General features: G+C 38.1%; 1 protein-coding gene and 1 long non-coding RNA gene across 3 annotated transcripts in view; one reads left to right on the forward strand and one right to left on the reverse strand.

Moving 5' to 3' along the window:
* LOC113571450 overlaps window positions 1-14,520 on the reverse strand; it is a 27,656-nt gene extending 13,136 nt beyond the window's left edge. The window contains exon 1 of the long non-coding RNA XR_003410001.2: window positions 14,451-14,520. This is a non-coding gene — a long non-coding RNA (uncharacterized LOC113571450). The remainder of the gene's footprint in view (window positions 1-14,450) is intronic.
* mdga2a (MAM domain containing glycosylphosphatidylinositol anchor 2a) overlaps window positions 14,265-19,120 on the forward strand; it is a 132,542-nt gene continuing 127,686 nt past the window's right edge. For both annotated transcript variants that reach the window (XM_027000392.2, XM_027000393.2), the window contains exon 1: window positions 14,265-15,136. In XM_027000392.2, the coding sequence (XP_026856193.2) occupies window positions 15,064-15,136 (73 nt within the window). In that variant the 5' untranslated portion in view covers window positions 14,265-15,063. The remainder of the gene's footprint in view (window positions 15,137-19,120) is intronic.

The following is a 19,120-nucleotide window of genomic DNA, read 5'->3' on the forward strand; positions in this document are numbered from 1 at the left end:
TTGTGAAATCATTAGAAAAAACAGGTTTGGATTCCTACCTCTTAGATTTTTGACTTGACAGAAAACTTTGGCCTAAAGACTTCATAACATTAAAATATACAGCTTGAACTCCTAATGATTATAAAGAACAGAAGCCCATCCTCAACATAACTGAAGCTTGGCATCACTTGAACAGGGAAAAATGCAGCCTAGTCAAATAAACAAACTACTGAACAAAAAATAAAAACTTTAAAAATACTGAATGCTTTTCCACTGTGTGTGTTTGAGTGTGTACATACATACTGACAACTTGGAAAACCTGAAAAAAATGAGTTGGGAATTGCATTTACCATAGTGCCATGTACAAAAGTGCTGATCTAGCCCAGTTGACCTAAATTTTGGATCAAATTATTTCTTTTACTTTTTAAATTATTTTGAAAGAGGGTTTGTGATTGGGGCATGGTTAGGAGGTGCTTCAGTTACAAAGACTGCTCAGCTGGATAATGTTCAATTAGAACAATGCTTTTAGATCTATGCAAAAGATGTCAAAAGCACACATCCAGTGAACGTGATTTTTGTGCATTATAAAATATGTTAGGGAAAAGAGAAAAAAACAGCTGTTTTTCAGGTGACTGGGGTGGTCACTGCACAATAGCATCAGACTGTGTTAATAAGAACAATTTGTCAACAAACTACACAGAGTGGTTGCAGTCCTGTAATAATGTGATTTTATAGTAAGATTGCAGTGCACAAAACTTTTATTACAAAAATGAATACAAATTATAGCAAGAGAAAGCTGTGAGGGGAATTTTGTTGTCATGGTTTGGGTCCAGTTGTATGCATAGAGAAATATTTCTCACTTTATATTATTGTATATTCTCACCTTGATTAGCTTTATATTATGATGAAGCATTATGTTTTCTTTTTCATCATATGTATATGTGTGTATGCATGTGCACATAAATAAAAAATAATACGCAAAACTGCATTTATACTCCTGTATTTGTGTGTGACAATTCTGTGAGATTGTGGCTGATGCTGTTCTGATCCTTCATAACTTATAGGTGGGGAAACTGCTGTTACAACTGCTGGGAATAACATACTACTGATAATGCTTTCCTGTAATTGACTTTCAAAGTGTGAAATTATTGGTAAATGGTTTTACCAGTACACGCAATAAAAAAACAACACCTTAACAATACATTAAATGAAGGCTTAAAGGAATTGGCAGGTAAGTCCTTGAGTGACCTGACTTCACTACCAGTTCTACATTACACAAGTGTTACACTAGTTTCTGGTCTTGTTATTTATATATATATATATATATATATATATATATATATATATATATATATATATATATATATATATATATATATATATATTTTATTTGCCAGTAAAAAAAAAAAAAAAAAAATATATATATATATATATATATATATATATATATATATATATATATATATATATATATATATATATATATATGGTTACTAATATTGCATAATGCTGCCCTTTTTAATTTCCTTGAGCAATTACCACATTTCAGAGTCTCTCCAAAAGTGTTTGGTAGCCATTTTGTTGCTGCTACTTTAAATTCTGCTGGCTGCTTCCTGGACAGCTTTACACTCTATCCAGTTATGTTTTACGTGCAGGCCCAGACTGAGAAAACAGAAGGAAATCAGGGATATATACTTGTTCTGAGAAATCTGATTACTGAGTTAAAATCCAGCTCACTTTATCAGATACCTTCATCAGATTACTAGGCCTTAATCTGATCTAAGAAATTGGAGTATGTTGTTTACATGATTGCGTTAATAATCAGATAACTTCAGACGTGCATGTACACTCACTCAGTGATGAGTGTCATATCCAGTTATTTTCACTGAAGTTTAAAGGTAAAATCTTTATGAAGTGTTTTCTAAAGTGTTACCAGTACTTCTGGAAGTCTTACTAACATTTTATACTCTATCAGAATAATAATAAAAAAAACCTATACTCAAAGGAAACCTGCTTATTCTAACAACTGCCTAAAAAAAGGGGGTTTTCTGAGAGTATCATATGTCAAGTTGATTAAATATCAGTGAATTTTAGAATAGATTAGAATATGAGTACTCTAACGCATCATACAAAAATGTGAAAATGAGAGCTTGTGAACTATCTGAAATTAAAATAAATTGCCATATTATTTCAAAGTTCAAAGTTTTATTTGTCAGGTACATAGTCATACATGGTATAACTTGCAGTGAAATGCTTTGGTAACTGCTCTGTCTGAGCTGAGGAGAGATACAAGGAACTACAGGGAAATGGATGTAGTTTGATGAATAAATAACTATGTAATGAAGGATGCAGAGGGAATGTATAAAATGTATGTATACACAATGTACAATTTCCATTTTTTTTTTTTTTTTGTTGTACAATTTACAGTTTTTACAGTCTTTTTATGATGTTATGATGTTATTGTGGACATCATATCCAGAGTACACAGAGTAGTCCCCACAGTTCATCAGTTGCCCTGATGCAGGGCCTGAATGGCCTGCGGGAAGATGCTCCTCTTCAGTCTCTCTGTTGGTCTTCAGGGAGCGAAAGCGCTTCCCTGACCTCAACAGAGAGAAGAGTCTATTGTTGGGATGGGTGGGTTCCTTCACAATTCTCCTGGCCTTGGTCTGGCACTGCTTGTAATATATGGACTGCAGGTTAGGACGTTCCGTATGAGTGATGTGCTCTGCTGAACGCACCACCCTCTGGAGTGCTTGTCTGTCCTGCTTGGTGCTGTTCCCAAACCAGACTGTGATGTTCCCTGTGATTATGCTCTCAATAGTGCAGGTGTAGAAGTTCTGCAGCACCTTGGAGGCTAGTTTGAAGTCTCGTAGGCATCTGAGGTGGTAAAGACGCTGTTGAGCCTTTTTTGCCAGGGAGTTGGTGTGACGAGACCAGGACAGGTCCTGCAAGATGTGAATTCCAAGGTACCTGAAACTGTCTACTCTCTCCACGATGGTTCCGTTGATCCTCACAGGTTGGTAGTGCCGCTCCTGCTTCTTGCTGCAGTCCACAATCAGTTCATTTGTCTTGCTGATGCTCAGGAGGAGATTATTTTCCTGGCACCTGTTTTCCAGGCGTTTAATCTCCTCCAGGTAGGCCCTCTCGTCGTTGTCCGAGATCAGGCCCATGACGACGGTGTTGTCAGCAAACTTGACAATGATGGTGGAGCTGGAAGTGGCTGTGCAGTTGTAGGTGTACAATGAGTAGAGCAAGGGGCTTAGGACACAACCCTGATGAGCTCCAGTGCTGAGGGTGAGGGTGGATGAGACACAGTTGCCCAACGTACTGACTGTGGTCTGTCTGTTAGGAAGTTGGAGATCCAGTCACACAGGGATGGATGCAGTTCTAGATCCTCCAACTTAGTAGTGAGTCTGGAGGGGATAATAGTGTTAAATGCTGAACTGTAGTCAACAAACAGCATTTTAACATAATTACCCCTCCCTTTGTCCATGTGGGTCAGTGTGGTGTGAAGCAGATGTGCAATTGCATCATCAGTGGAGCGGTTGTGGCGGTATGAAAACTGCAGTGGATCAATGGAGGCTGGCAGTGAAGAGGTGATGAAGTATTTGACCAGCTTTTCAAGGCACTTCATCATGACCAATGTGAGGGCAACAGGGCAGTAGTCGTTGAGGCCGGAGGGTCGAGGTTTCCTTGGGACAGGCATGATGGTGGATTGCTTGAAGCAGGATGGGACGATACCAAGCGTCAGGGAGAGATTAAAGATGTCAGTGAATACCAGAGCTAGCTGTTCTGCGCAAACTTTGAGGACTCGACCGCAGATGCTTTCTGGTCCTGCCGCCTTCCTGGTATTCACTCTTTTGAACACTCTCCTCACGTCACTCTCTGTGATGATGAGAGGGCGCTGACCTATGGTGAGTTCTGCACATGCACTGTTCGCTGCGCCAATAGCATCATTTGCGTTGTTAGCACTAGCGCTGTTAGCATTAGCGCTGCCATATAGCCATATTGCCATGCTCATATTTGTAATACGATCTAAAAATGATTGAAATTAGACGTTTAAGGTGGGAGAGCTGTTTACTGGTTGCACAGACAGTTTGACCTAATGCTGCCAGAAGCTAGTAGTAGTGTGGTTGTTGTCACTTTGTGACGTGTCCAATAGAGGACATCTCCAGTTGTTCTATTAGAGTTTGTTCACGTTTGTTCAAAAGGTTGATTAGCAGGAAATTGTTGAAAAATGAAGCTAAAGAAAGTAAAAGCTTGGCATTGTATGCTGCTTAGAATTCTGTTGCATACTCTCTGGATTAATTCATGTTTCAAAGTTCTTTTCTCAAACTTTCAAAGTCCTTTGTCCCCATTGTACTGCATGAATTTTGGCACACTGATTATGCAGTCTGAGTTACATTAGTTACATTTTTAAAGAAAATTAAGGTTAGTTTAGTATAGTTTTCTGAGGCTTTGAGTTATTCTACCTTCATGATTTCCCCATATTAATTCAGCACCGATGGCCTGTTGTTGCAAAATAAGCAGGCATGTAAATAAATAATAAAAAGCATCATAACAAATGTTAAATCTGAGGGAGGCTGTATCATTTAGTTATTTATTATTAAATAAATCTTGATACAGAGAACAATTACATAAAATGATTCTCATCTATCAGACAGGTATTCATAATTACCTTGCAATATTTACAAATTCTCTCAATCAGTGATGTAATACTCCAGATTCCTGTTTCTACATCTGAATGGTGCCCTGAACATCTGAACAGAAATAATGATTGTATTAACTTCATGTTATTAATGATTGTATTAACAGATTTGTATTGAGTGTATATGTTCAGTTTATTTTCTAAAACTGCAGTTTGCCATGCATCATGTGCCTTTTCTCTTAGTTGCTAATTAAGAACAGATTTAAAAGTAATGTCACCTACAATTTATGTCTCCCACACTTTAGAGAATCCATAAAATACAGAAGGCTTCTGACAGAAGAGACCCACATTTTTCTTCTAGTCATATCTAGATAGTACAGCATATAATAATATGTTCTTGGGTAACAGTGATTAGCCATTAACACTAATTTTATTTGATACATAATGCCTCTGCATCTGGCCATATGTCACATTACATGCACTTGTGCTAATACTCAATAATGTTTTTACAAAATCTGGTCATTCTCAATGCAATCCCCTGGCTCAAAGCCCCATATCTCAGATCCATAATACAATATGGGAGCAACTATACAGTAATAAAGCTTGGTGGTGATTGAGTCTATACCTTTGAACAAACCTCAGCTAGTAGACCATAGTCTTCTTATCTTGGCTTGCCAGATGTTGACATGTCTTCCACCATGACAGCTTTGGTGTGAACCATATACCTACATTTTTATAGCGGTTAACTACTTCAATCTGCTCACTAGAAATATGCCACTTTTCATTTTTGTCAAGAAAGCCACCTCTTACAAAAAAACATAATTTTTGTTTTACTCAAATTTACTTGCATACCATAAAAAATGCAAAATCTTTCCACCTGTACAATTTTTCTGTAATGCACTGTGTCTGCTATATTAACTATATCATCACCATACAGCAAAGTCATCAATTCTGTGTTATTTTCAGTCTGAATATCATTACGGTTTTCAGCATTGCCACATATTCATTCAGAAAGAAGTACAAAAGGGCTCACCATACAGCCTTGTCTTGTGCTGATACTACAGTTGAAAACTTTGTCAACCCATTCAGTTCTTTCACACATGATTTAGATCTAGAGTGCTTAGATTTCAAGACACTAAAACGTTTCCACAATACAGATTATGTTGAACACTGTCAAATGCTTTTGAGAAACCAATAAATATACAATACCTTCTACCTTTGTTTTGTAATTTATTTCTGAACAGCTGACTATAAAGTAAAAATACTATCTATTGTAAAATAACCTGTTCTATGTAATATATAATAATAATAATAATAATAATAATAATAATAATACCAATAATACCTGTTTTAGCTTGTTCTGCATTGAATGTTATGCCATCTGCAAGAACCTCCCAAACAGTCCCACCTAGACCTGCCTACTCTGGGGATACAGCTCATCTGGTCCAATCTGTTCCCCTTCTTAAACCTTCAGCTTCCTCTTTCTCACTGAGAAATATTACTGTTTTAGAAATGCTTACTCTGCCTGGTGATCTTCCTGGTAACCAAACTCTGTTTCCCTTCCAGACCAAGCCTTCAGCCTAACCCTTCAGTGCTTCCTGGACTCTGCTTATTCAGTACAACCCTGCACTGGATTCACTTCACTCTCGACTGCTAGCTCGTTATCCTTAGCCCCAAATGTATTGCTCTCTTCTTCCCTGTTCCACTTTCAAATAGTCAACTTGACATTTGAGTAAAGACCTCTTGCAGTTGCATCCGCTCACTCTCATGTGGTTACTATCGCTACATAGAATTTATTTTCTTATGCAAAATACACTAATCTCTGATTCAAAATCTCTATAAAAATTTTACCAATGACATTGAACAATTAAATTCCTCTGTAATTTCCTGTTTCATTTCTGTCACCATTCTTTCATACTGAATAGATTACAGCCTCACACCAGGCTTCAGGGAAATCACAGTATGTAATATGTTTTTCAAGGGCAGTTAATCATTGGTTTCACAGACTTTTAATTTTAATTAAGTTGTGTGACTCTGAGTTGACTTTTGACATGTCAGTGTCAAGGTTTTTTTATTGGTCTTGGCCACAGAATTTATAAACACTAATCAAGTGCAAACTTGACAAACATACCTATTCTACTTATAGTCTTAGGAAGCATGAATGCTAATCTATTAACAAGAAAGTATTTTGAAAGTTTTATTACATACATGTTAACTAGAACATCTAAAATTACATTTACATTTAAGAGCCAGAGAGAGCATGCAAAGTTATGGAGAACATATACTTAATGTTTATTGCTAAGACCCAGTGTGGTAAATAATTGATTTCTTGTACAATAGAGCTGCTCTGTGATGCTAAATTTGTGCATTAATGAGTTGCTGACTGTTGTTGGGCCTCAACCACCTCTGCCCTCAGATCCCCAGAGACTCTACCATCCCCTTCTTCCTCTGCTGATATGGGTTTTCAACCACAGGAGTCCAAACCAATTGTTTACAGGAGTTCAGCTATGAAGCAATGTGAACGGGAAGAACTGCATAGAATGCCCACCAAACAACCACAGTGTGCATTATTGTGCATGGATGTTCTGATGTCTCTGGTATATTTTCCCAGTATGCTCATTATTGTCATGATACAGGCCCTCCCCCTCGAAGTCTTTGTATGTGTATGTGTGTGTGTATGTATATGTATGTTTGTATGGTCACACCCTCTCATGTTTCTCACCTGATCCTTGTTCTGTGTCATTATCGTGCACGTATATAAGTCTCTTGTCTAGTCCTGGATGTTGTCGATGTTTAACCCTGATAGCCTGTGAGCTATGCCTTCTTTGTTGTGTGTGCTACTAAACGTATGTCTCTATTTTACTCAACTCGTCCCCGAATCCTGCTCTACCTCCTCATTGTTACAGAAACATCGACCGCCGAAGGATGCCTAGGATGAAAGGCAAAAAGAAGAAGGGGAAAAAGGATGTAAATGCCGTCCCACAGCCCTGGCAGGAAAACCCTCCATACTCTTGGGCACACTCCAGACTCTCACATCAGGGGAGTGTGCCACAGAAGGATTTTGGGGGGGCCCTGAGTGTGGTCCGGGATTGGACTCTGCGGAGTCCTGCAGACCTGAGTCAGACTACCAGGACTGGTACAGTGATGACCAGTACCCAGAGCTGGATTCAGCAGGGACCTACGATGCCTATATGGACTACCAGGAAGGCTATGCAGATCGTGGAGATAGTAGGGAGTATAGTGACGTTAGTTTCCGGTCCAACTTGGAATTTGACCATGTGGGGGATCCATTGATGGAGGTGGAGGAGGTCCTCCATAAGGATCCTCCCTCTGTTATGGACAATGCATCAGCAGTCTGCAAGAGCAACGAGCCTTTGGCACCCAATACTCCGCCCAGGGTGTCTCGCTCTGGAGCCAGTAAGCTGCCCCATGTGAATCATAGAGGGGCAGCATCATCTCATCAGGACACTCCCTTACCTAAGGAACACAGCCCCAGAGCTTTTGTGCCTATGCCTAAGCCTTGTAGAGGCAAGAAGGAAGCGTCACCAGTGCCTGCCACAGAGACAGGCAAAACGCCTCCTGGCCAGTTTGCGCTGAAGCCAGGAAAGCTGCTGCCACCCGAATGGTCGAGGGGCAGTCCCCCACAGGCCAGTCAGACTTCAACCTAGCCAACAACTGGGGGATAGGCTGGGGTTCCTGCTGGCTTCCCCAAACCTAATCAATATCTGTCGTGTAATTTTGTGCATATACCTATTCCTGTCACATCTGTCCGTCACCCTCGGTTTCGGGGCCATAGGCTGGCGCGCCTGGTGTCGTGCTGTTGGGGAGGGGCTCTGTCACGATATGGCCCCTCACCCCTCCAAAGTCTTCGTGTGTATGTGTGTGTTTGTATGGTCACGCCCGCTTGTGTTTCTCACCTGATCCTTGTTCTGTGTCATTATCGTGGGCATATATAAGTCTCTTGTCTAGCCCTCGATGTTGTCGATGTTTAACCCCGATGGCCTGAGAGCTACACCTTCTTTGTTGTGTATGCTAATAAACCTATGTCTCTATTTTACCTGACCTGTCCCCGCATCCTGCTCTACCTCTTCATCGTTACAGTTATCATGTTTCTGTGTCTGTGCATTAATCTTATTCTACCCATTTTATTTTGTTTACTATGGATATGGAATTATATAGAACAAGAAATCTATATAAACGCTAGAGCAGACTTTTCAAAACACCAATCAGTACTCACATCTTGATGCTTTTGTGATTCTAACAACTAACCTCCTAGCACACTAAAGATGAAATAATGCTCCTTTACCCTGTGCTTCTGTGACATGTTGAAGTATGAGCGAGTTGAGAAAACAAGGATTTTTGATAGTCTCATAGGCAGGTAGCGTCAAGGACCATCAGTGTGAAGCACTGGACCTGTGAGGATTTTGTAAGTGAAGGGGAATGAGAGACAGGCATGTGCAATGTTCACCATGATTATGAGCAGGGAAGTGTAAGGGAGCCAGGATTGGTGGGGTTTAGCTGAGTACTGGCCAGCATGTGACGGCCTCAAATTTCCACTGCATTTACTTGAGGTTTATGAGGCTACATGGCTACCAATGTAAACTGATAGTGAAAACTCACTGGGATCAATCCACATAAACATCTTGAGCATTGTTGAAAGCAATATGCCAGTTGTTCCCATCACGACTTACTATCTGACTGTTCAAAAATAATGTATTTTTTATCTCTCATGCTGTGAATGTTACATTTTCAACTTGTGCGGTTGGCACTTCTAAAGTATCACATCATTCTCTACACCATCTTCATGTGCTGCTTACAGAAGTGCTAAATACGTTTCTTTGTTAGATGACTATGCATCGGAGACATGCCATGAATGCTACACAGTTGTTATATATTTATTTGTTCAATAATAATGACACATCTATGTAAACATTGGTGAGTAAAAGCAAGAATATTGCAAGAATCCTTGTATTTGAGGTGAAGCTGTTGTCATGTACCTTTTCAGCAGTTTTCATTCATCCAAATAATTACTAACAAATTTGTATAACGGTATGCCCCCCTTTCCACACATCACGTGGTACAGCCCGCCACGTGCTGTGGGTATCGTTTCTTGACTGTTCACTGTGATTCCTCCTGGTTTGGAACCACACCCCCCATGTCATTGCTATTCATCACACCTACACCCTGTTACACATGTAGTTTATGTACATATTTAAACCCGTGTTTGTGCTGCAGTGTTAGATGTCGGTCATTGTTCATGTTAGCGGTAGTTTACTTTGTTTTGTACACTGGTTATGCTCGTTGTTCATGTTTCTGCTCGTGCCCATGTTTGTGTGTTTGTTTATCGTTTACATTGGATCTATTCCTGTGGCCCTCTTCTGCTGTTTGTCCACCACTACAATGTCTGGTTGTGTAGCATCTTGTTTGTCTGTATCTGGAAGTCCCACAGGATCTTAGCATGGTAGTATGTGTGTGTGTGTGTGTGTGTGTGTGTGTGTGTGTGTGTGTGTGTATACAGGAAGTTTGCTGGGCACACCTACTATTTTTGACATGAAAATGTTAATGGCTGTGATTTGGCTGTGGCTTTGAGCTGCAGCCAATCAAATACATGACCTTGAGCAATCGAACGTATGACCTTGAGTGTTCTATGGCTCTGTAGAGTAGTAAAGAAAAGAATAAGCACAGAATTTGTGAACTTCATGTTTTTAGTATACTTCTGATAAAACAGTAGTTAGCAGCATCTTAGTGTAGGGTAGCCATTGCTGTTACTTAGCAACTGATGGTCAGTGTAATGATACAGGCATTGAAAAATAACACATTTCAACCAATCAGATTGTGTGGTCATAAAGTGTGATCCTTACTCTTTGGCTAAGTACAGACTCTACCTGAAATGGTCTAATACTTATTTTATGGCAAACCACCATTAGTGGTTAGTTTTTGTAGATGAACGTTAACATGTATTTGTTATACAGAATCCTTAAAGGAAATACTAACAACTGTCAGCAAATTTAAAGCAGAATGTAATATCCTGCAGTTCTTAGAAATTACAAGAACTGCAGTTTTCTTTAGAGGCAATTTAGCAATATTTTATTCTGACAAATGCTTGTGCTCAGTGTTAAAGACCACTTGCTTAACCTGCCACTATTTGTATTTAATTGAAAGAGGAATAAACCATGCAAACAGTTAATTCATTAGGTACTGTCATTTGAAGTACTTTATGTTAAAAACAGCATATTACCAAGCAACATTTCTTTCACCAGGACTGGTGAAAATCTTACCCTAAATGCTTCAATTTGTGTTCTATTTGTTTCTGTATGTTGTGCAGTTATTATTGTTATTGTTTTTTTTTTTGGGGGGGGGGGGGTTTGTGTATGCTTGTTCTGTAAAACATCCTTGGGTATAAAAAAGGCTTCATATTCTTCTTCTTCTTATTATTATTATTATTAGTAGTAGTAGTAATAGCAGCAGTAGAGTATGTGTAATTAAATATCTTCAGGGCAATTAATTTGAATGCAAGAACAAAAAATGGATGCTGCATGTGTTTTGCCATAAGCACTGGTGGGAGGTAAAAGTCTTAACTGAAAATTTGAGTTAGAATTGAAAATATGGCAGGGAAGTATTTTGCATTATAAAATAGACAATATAAAGACCCTATCATATTATAACGTATCCCAGTCAGACCAAGCTAGCAATAAGGCTGATGCTAGTTAGTAAACAATAAGCAACTAGCAGATTGAAATTGTAAATCCATAATTAAACTTCCCATTCTGATTCATCTGCCAGTAGCAATCATTAAGGCTCAGTCATGTAGGACTTTATCTCACTATGTTGCCTCTTGCCAATGAACATGTTCATCTTTTTTTTTTTTTTTTACCAGGGAAAGGGGATAGGTGTGTGTAGGTTAGGGGTGTTTTTAATTAGCCTAATAAGCATATTCATAAACATAGATTTCTTGAAAAGCATAAAAGTATAGACGAGCTTCTGTGTCTTCTCTGTTCTATGCATTTTCTGTGGTGAACCTTCCATGTCAAGCAATTTATTATTCAGTAATACACAGATAAATATTTGGTGTCCTTCTGTTGTCAAGGACAATTTGTGTTAGCCAACCTCCAACTCTTTATTGATACTGAGTTCTGACCATAAGACTGCTGTTGGATGGAGGCACAGAGTGTCAATGGCAGTGACATTAATCCATATACAAACCATAGCAACACTGCCTTACCTGAGGAACTTTGACCACCTCAAAGCACACTACAATGCCAGTGTTAATTCTGTGTTGAGAAGGGTCTAAGTAATTTCCAGTTAGCAGTGACCCTTTAGTCAGAAACTGACCTGTGATAAACAGAGGAGCAGGTAACTGTCATATTGAATCTGGCAATGCGCTATAGTCTGTAATGTGTACCTAATACATTTTGCAGAGAGTGTATGGACAAGGTTGGTATTTTAATAAAGTTGAGGGTGAGTGTGTAAGTATATATTTATGTGGAATTTATGTGTGTAAGTATGTATTTATGTGAAATTTACGTGCATTCATCTGGAAATATTTTTGCAGCATTCTATAGCAGTAACTGAGAAATCAATCTGTGGCTTAGTTTATTCACTTTAACTACCCTAGCACAAAGGTTTAGTATGTGGGCTAAAATCATATATGATGTATACATCACACAGAGGTTGAAAGTACTCTTACATTTTGTGATCCAGGTTCATATTAGTAATCTTGATTGGGCTTTAGTGGGGCATCATATTACATTGTCTATCATTGGTATGTAATTTAAATAGGCTACTTTTTAATGTTAAAATATACTCTCAGTTCATCTATAACACAGCATTAAGTAAGATTAACAGCTAATCAATTATTCTAATATGTCTTTGGGGCATTTCAAAACATGAGAAATTATGGCAAATCTCAAAACATTAACATTTATGTGACTTCCATAAAACATTTCTGGCTATGATCAAATCAGCATGTGAAGAAAGTATTGTGTCATGGATTCCACAGCCAGGCTCTGTATACTGCCTTGCTTATGAGCCTTAAGCTACCACCTGTCTGCAACTATGACATCCACCCTAACACTATTTCTCTGCTAATTGTACAACCAGCTATCAAACAAGCTATCGGCCTCAGGACTGCATGTAAAATATGTAGCTGGTTGCCACTCGGTATGCCAGTGAGCCTTTTGCTGTGGTAATGGACTGTACAAGAAGCATGCAGGTTGCCTTATGTGCATTCTGCTGTATTGGTGTAACCTTTCATCATATTAAAATATCGAGTAATGGGCGTGAAACTGTAAATTGGATTCAACATGTGAATGGACCAGAATGTATCTACATCTTGTGGTTACATTCTTGTAGGTTTGTATTATTTGATAAAAATACTGAACTCTTCCATTTTTTGATTGCTGTTCTTACTTCATAGCAACTTGGTTAAATCTTCGAAATAGGTTAATTTTTCCTATCACACAAAGAACAAGGTACGCTTAATGAATACTTGCCTGCATTCCAAAAAATGAGTACCTTCATATATTCAATGTATATAGTAGCCTATACATCCTGACATTCTAATTTAAAATATTCAATGTTGCATATCACTCAGTATTTCAACTGCAATGTGATGGTTACATTTTATGGATTTGTATTCAGCTTCACAAAATTTTATCTATGCTGAGAACTCTTTTGACATTGCTTGTGGGGCAGCTTGAAAATGTGATAACTGACCTTATGTGTCATGAAGGAACCAAGTGTTAGGAAGACCATCACTAGAAACCACTTTGTTACACAAACTGAGCAGTGGGTTCAGAGTCTTAAGCAACCATCTATATGCAGTTCACCTAGTTCCCTTCACCCTAAAGGGTTATATAGTCGTAGTCAGTTATATAGTCTATTAGCATATCTTTACCAGTTGACACCCCTCCCCTTCTCCTTTTCCAGAAGATGGCACTATATGTACACAACCACAGTTTTGGAGCACATCTGACAAGACTGGCCCATTGATTATAATCAAGGCTGATCTAGAACTTGTCATTTAGATTTATAAGGAAAGGAAACCTGAGCACATTGTGTTTTCCAAAAATGTATGTAGTGTGTCATTAAGTGCCTTTAATAGCTAAGATGGGCCTGATACCTAGATATTTTTCTTTATGTCTATGTGGCAGTACTTATAGGGCATGTGCTTACTCCTATGTGCATTAATTAGCGATCATCCGAACATGGCATGCAAACTATTAACCAACATTACACCAGGAGTGGTATATATCAGCACATGCTGATAACCTTTCGTGTAGCTCTACAGCATGTTATATACAACAGCAACTGCATTAATATACTATTAATGTTGAAGTTTTGCTTCAGCAGGCCCAGACATCAGTGTGCTAAAAATGCTCTCGATGAAAACGAACTCACCATACGCCCTAACAAGAGCGATTTATATCGCACAAAAATTCTGCAGCAAGTAAAGCAAAGCTTAAGCAGCAGTCTTAAGCCTATATAAACGATACCCTTCGCTGTATAATGAACCACAGTTGGCGTCGCTCCGTTAGCCGAGCATTGCGCGTTTTTCCGAGTGCGAGTGCTCCTCATACAAATGAGAGCTCGGCGCTCACGCACACTTTGACGTAGTCAGCCAGCTGGGTCTCGGCGTTCCAGCGCAGCACGTATGGCGCAGCGTGGCTGACCACCCTTGAAATTCATTCCCTCTGAACTGCGATTCATCAAGAAAATCGGGGACATAACGCATACGTTCATATGTGACATCATTTTTCGCCGGGTTAAAAGGCCTTGGTGGAATGAACTAGGTCACAGAGCTCTTAAACGGATCCTACCTTACCGTCGGAGATGACTCGTACGCGGTGCGAGGACAGAAAATCAGTAGGCTGACTGTGAGCGCCTTGCATCCGTTTCCCACAGCATCAAGGAATATCATCTTGCTGTGCTTTTCTCGTTCACCGGTACTCTGTGATTATGAATGGGTGAAGGGGGTCTCTTCGGAAAACTGGTTACATTGGTTATTTGTTCATTGATATCATCAGTGATATTTTTTAACCGACGAAAAACGACGAAGAAGACAGATTATCAGTCTGCGAGTCTTTATTTTCAATGACTATTCAGGTTACTTTTGCCATGAGTCGGTGTTTCTGCTGGGGAAGGTTTTCTGAAGATTATTCTTGCGTGATCATCTGCTCTGCCCATTCCAGTGAATTGCCTTTTCCCTGATAACGACAAGACCCACTAGAAGCAAAAGCAAACTATGTACGTCGGCTAATAATATGACCTTTCAAGGAGGTCTCTCAAATGTTGTATTCTGTCTCCTTTATACGTTCACTGGCTTGAATCCCTTGCCAAACAACGTGAGAAATTAGACTGCGCGTGCCATATTAAAGTCTTTTGCCGCCTGAGGAACCCGTCGCCACAGAACTGGACATGTTGACACTAACGTAAAGATGGATATAGTTTTTGGTCTCCTGTGGCTGCTGGCTGCATTTCTTAAGGGCATTATTTGCCAGGGAGTATACGGTAAGAAGAAATATGTGCATGTGCAGTGTAAATGTCTTTAAAAGACAGCTACGGTGACCTTGTAAAAAATGCGTCTGCTGGATATTTCTGATTTTAATGGTATTTCCAATTAAGTACCATTATCGTAAGCCTAATCATAAATAACCTTTATGTCAAATATCAAACATGTCTTGCGTTAAATTAACTCTTAAAAATAAACTGTTTTCCTCCTTAGTATTAATGATGCATGTAGCGTTATATATTTAAGCAATGCTGAAGCTTCATCATTCATCTTCAATGGTACTGACTACACCTGAGCGTGCTTGACGCTACTGAATGTAGCTAGCCTACGTCGTCGCATCATCTGTACAGCCATATAGTTACTGTAGACCAGAAAAAAAATGTGTTCCGCTTCTAACTGTAAACTGCATAACGGAAACCTAGTTATCATGTTCTTACAGTGCCTATATATCCGTAGTACATCGCCAGCAAGCTACTATGGGTCTTGTTGCAATTAAAACGGGCTTTTAAATAAATAAATATATCGAAATGCAACCAGTGGTATCAACCAAAAGAGTAGTTTGGATAGTTGTGGGGTTACATTGGCGAAAGACGCTGAGGGCACAGGTTCAGGACGAGTATAAATACTCTAGTGAAATTAGTGTTGTCGTGATGGAAAACAAGGAGTGTCAAGTAGCATATATCATCACCTGAGAAAATGTTTGCAGTGGTTATTATTTAGATACTAGAATCTTAACATCTAGCCTATGCGTTAGCAGTTATGCATGGCATTTCTACAATTGCTGACGTTATATTAATTTTTTATTTTTTATTTTTAACAAAGGCAGATGTGCTGTTATTTAATGGAAGCCTCTATGGATTAGTGAGGAAGTGAATTCATAAATCTGTACATGACCTCAACTTTTGTTGTAGCTTAAGCAGTGGTACAGAGAGGTCATATTACTTTTTTTCTATAAAGCACTTATTCATAAGACTAAATTCTTACCTTATGGATGTTACACAATACAAATTCATAGGTGCAGACAGAGATCAAAGGTTGTCACTTTTTATTCAAGAATAATTTTAATGCGCAAGAGAGTGTGATAGTCTCCCCTGCCCAAGTTCTACAAACCCCCACTTTACACTTAAGCATATCATATAAAAGTTGTGAACAATGAAGAAAGAAAGCATAGTACACATGTTTTCATATTAACACTCTAAACCCAACATGGCACCTAAGATATCATGAAGGATTGTTTTTCTCCACATTACTTTCCTTATTTGTAAGATACATGTATGGAAAAGAAACTTGCATCTTAAGGTGAGAGAGAGAGAGAGAGAGAGAGAGAGAGAGAGATTGAAAATATCAGGAACAATTTTAAAAAGTGTTGTCTGCTTAACTATAACCTTCCAATTATTATAAGTCTAACAGACACATTTGAATGGAATTTTTACAGTGTACATAGAGCAATGGCTAAATATGTGAAAAGGTTTTACTGTTAAACTTATTGATCACTTGATTATGCATGTGCAAATCATTATTTTGAGATTAAGTTTATATTAACTAGTATTTAGAGGACCGATTTTCTACTTTAACGCTTATTTGTACACTGTTTGGCTTTCTAAATAAACTTAATTATTATATACCACAATTTGTACTCCTATAACATTATCTTGAATGATCTTTCACTACAGAGATTCATTGTGAGCTGTTTGATGAGTTCAGTTAATAGATTATCACAGTAGTAACCAGTGAATATTATTAGGGGTGAATATCTCTGAAGCGTGTATGATGTGTGATTTGTCACAGCAGTTAGAAACAGCATATCTTGTATTTGTGTGATAAAATTTATATTCTAGACTTATGTCTTTACAAATGTATTACAAAACAAGAAAATCTAATTAATATAATTTTCTGCATCCAAGTTTCTCACAATAGTCAATCCACCACCACAGGTGGCACCACACCTCTAAAAGTGGTTGGACGAATTTCGGCTTTACTGAAATTTGGTATCATGTCCTGGTGGCAGTAGTTTTGAATAGTTAGACTATGTAAATTGATTATTCAACAAATTTATATTTAAATGATATTTTGTGAGTTTAAACATCTTACAGTTCCTGTTCCATTCTCCAAATATTTATGAAACAAAGAACAGGCCTATGCTAAGTTCTTACATACCATAACATGTCCTAGATTGCTGACCTTGAAATTTTCAAAGCCTGATGTATGTCAATTTTTCCACTAGTCATATTTCTAAAATTTGAAAATGCACATACTATCCAGCATGGTGTATGCTACAACAGACCTTCAGTGATCAAAGGCTATACATATGCTGTTCTTATTGGAATTAAAGATAAATAAACTTTGGCCTGTATTGGTGCAAAAGCGATATTATTAAGCTAGCATACCTGTCCAGATCACCAGGGGAGATCAAGAGTTATTGTCTCTTTCATCCTTGTTTTCTGTGATTTCTGTGATCCAGTTTATTTTCTATAGATACATTATCTTAATGAGAAACTAAACCTTACTTTCAGCATTATGTATAGCTTAATCTATATAAGAACATTTCACAATACATTTTTTGTCACAGTGTCAACATCATTTCGGCATCCTTGTGCTGCCATCAAATAGCTAACTACTAGCTAGCATCCATGAAGAACATAAAATATTAGCTTAGTATGAAAGCACATTAAGAAATTCAACAAATATTAAGTAAATGTAGCAATGTGATAATACATTGCTATACATTACTATACAAAATAGTAAGCATGCAGTAAAAACATTTACTGGACAACTGAGCTGCAACAGTCTACTCATTGTACCCCCCCCCCCCCCCCCCCCCCCAGCTGAAAGTCAGATTTTTATTGGTTCTTCTGCCGAGTCTATATTTAACCTATTGTTGGCTGTGCATGTCTATGCAGATTTCTGCTTGCACTTGATGGCCTCCCGTTTGCAGAAAAAAGAACTACAAGTGCAAAACTAAAAGGATATAGTACTTCTGTCCCATCCCCCCCCCCCCCCCAATGTTCAAGCACAATGAAAAACAATGAATCCAGAGAATCAATTGAATCCAGAGAATCCATTGTTCAAAAACAATGAATCCAGAGAATCCATTGAATCCAGAGAATCCATTGTTCAAAAACAATGAATCTAGAGAATTCACTTGTCTGTTTTTCTAATACAATGTAAATAGTTACTCCAGTCACATTTGTGTATCACCAAAACAATTAAATTGAAATAAATGATGCTGAAAACTGAGATTACAAGAGGCATTTGATAATTTGCAAAAGAATGATTAAACATTCTAATCATTGTGATGTCAGAGATTTACACCACTGCTCCGACAGTCATGTTTTGCTTAAAAATTAATTAAACTAGTAATTGTGTATAAATTACATTTGTGACCCATGGAGCAGACTATATAACTGAAAATATTTAACTGTCATAACAACAGAGGCATAATCCATTCATTAGCTATTTTGTGTGTGTGTGTGGGGGGGTTGTTTTTGATAGCATACAATTAATATGAATTCTTTTTTTTACTATTTATGAACTTGTTGTCGACACAGTTACAGATAAGTCTGTCATTTTCATAAACAGTGCCTTAAAATCCTAGATAGTTTTCCACTTTCTAATAATCAGGGTTTTTTTATGCTACAATTTTTTTTGTCTACCAGAAAATTTTACAAGAGATGGTTTCAAGTAGATTCTGATTCTTGATACCTAACCCAGGTAGAGTCTTCAAATAGTAAGACTTTTTAAATTTTTGCCCATCAGTGCTTTTAGGAAAGAATGCTATAGTTAGTATTGGGCCTCTGTGGTTTCCCTGTATGATTCTCATGGAGGTTTATGTGAACCTGTTAGTGTAACCTTTGCCAACACAGACTTTTGCAAATGCTTTTTACCCAGACCACTGATCCTTAAGGATAACACACAGGTCATATATACAAGTCAGTAGTATCAGTGCTACATTATTTGAACAGTAAAAGTTAATTTCCTTACAT

This window comes from Electrophorus electricus, chromosome 13 (assembly GCF_013358815.1).
Source record: "Electrophorus electricus isolate fEleEle1 chromosome 13, fEleEle1.pri, whole genome shotgun sequence".
In the NCBI taxonomy this organism is placed as follows: Eukaryota; Metazoa; Chordata; class Actinopteri; order Gymnotiformes; family Gymnotidae; genus Electrophorus; species Electrophorus electricus.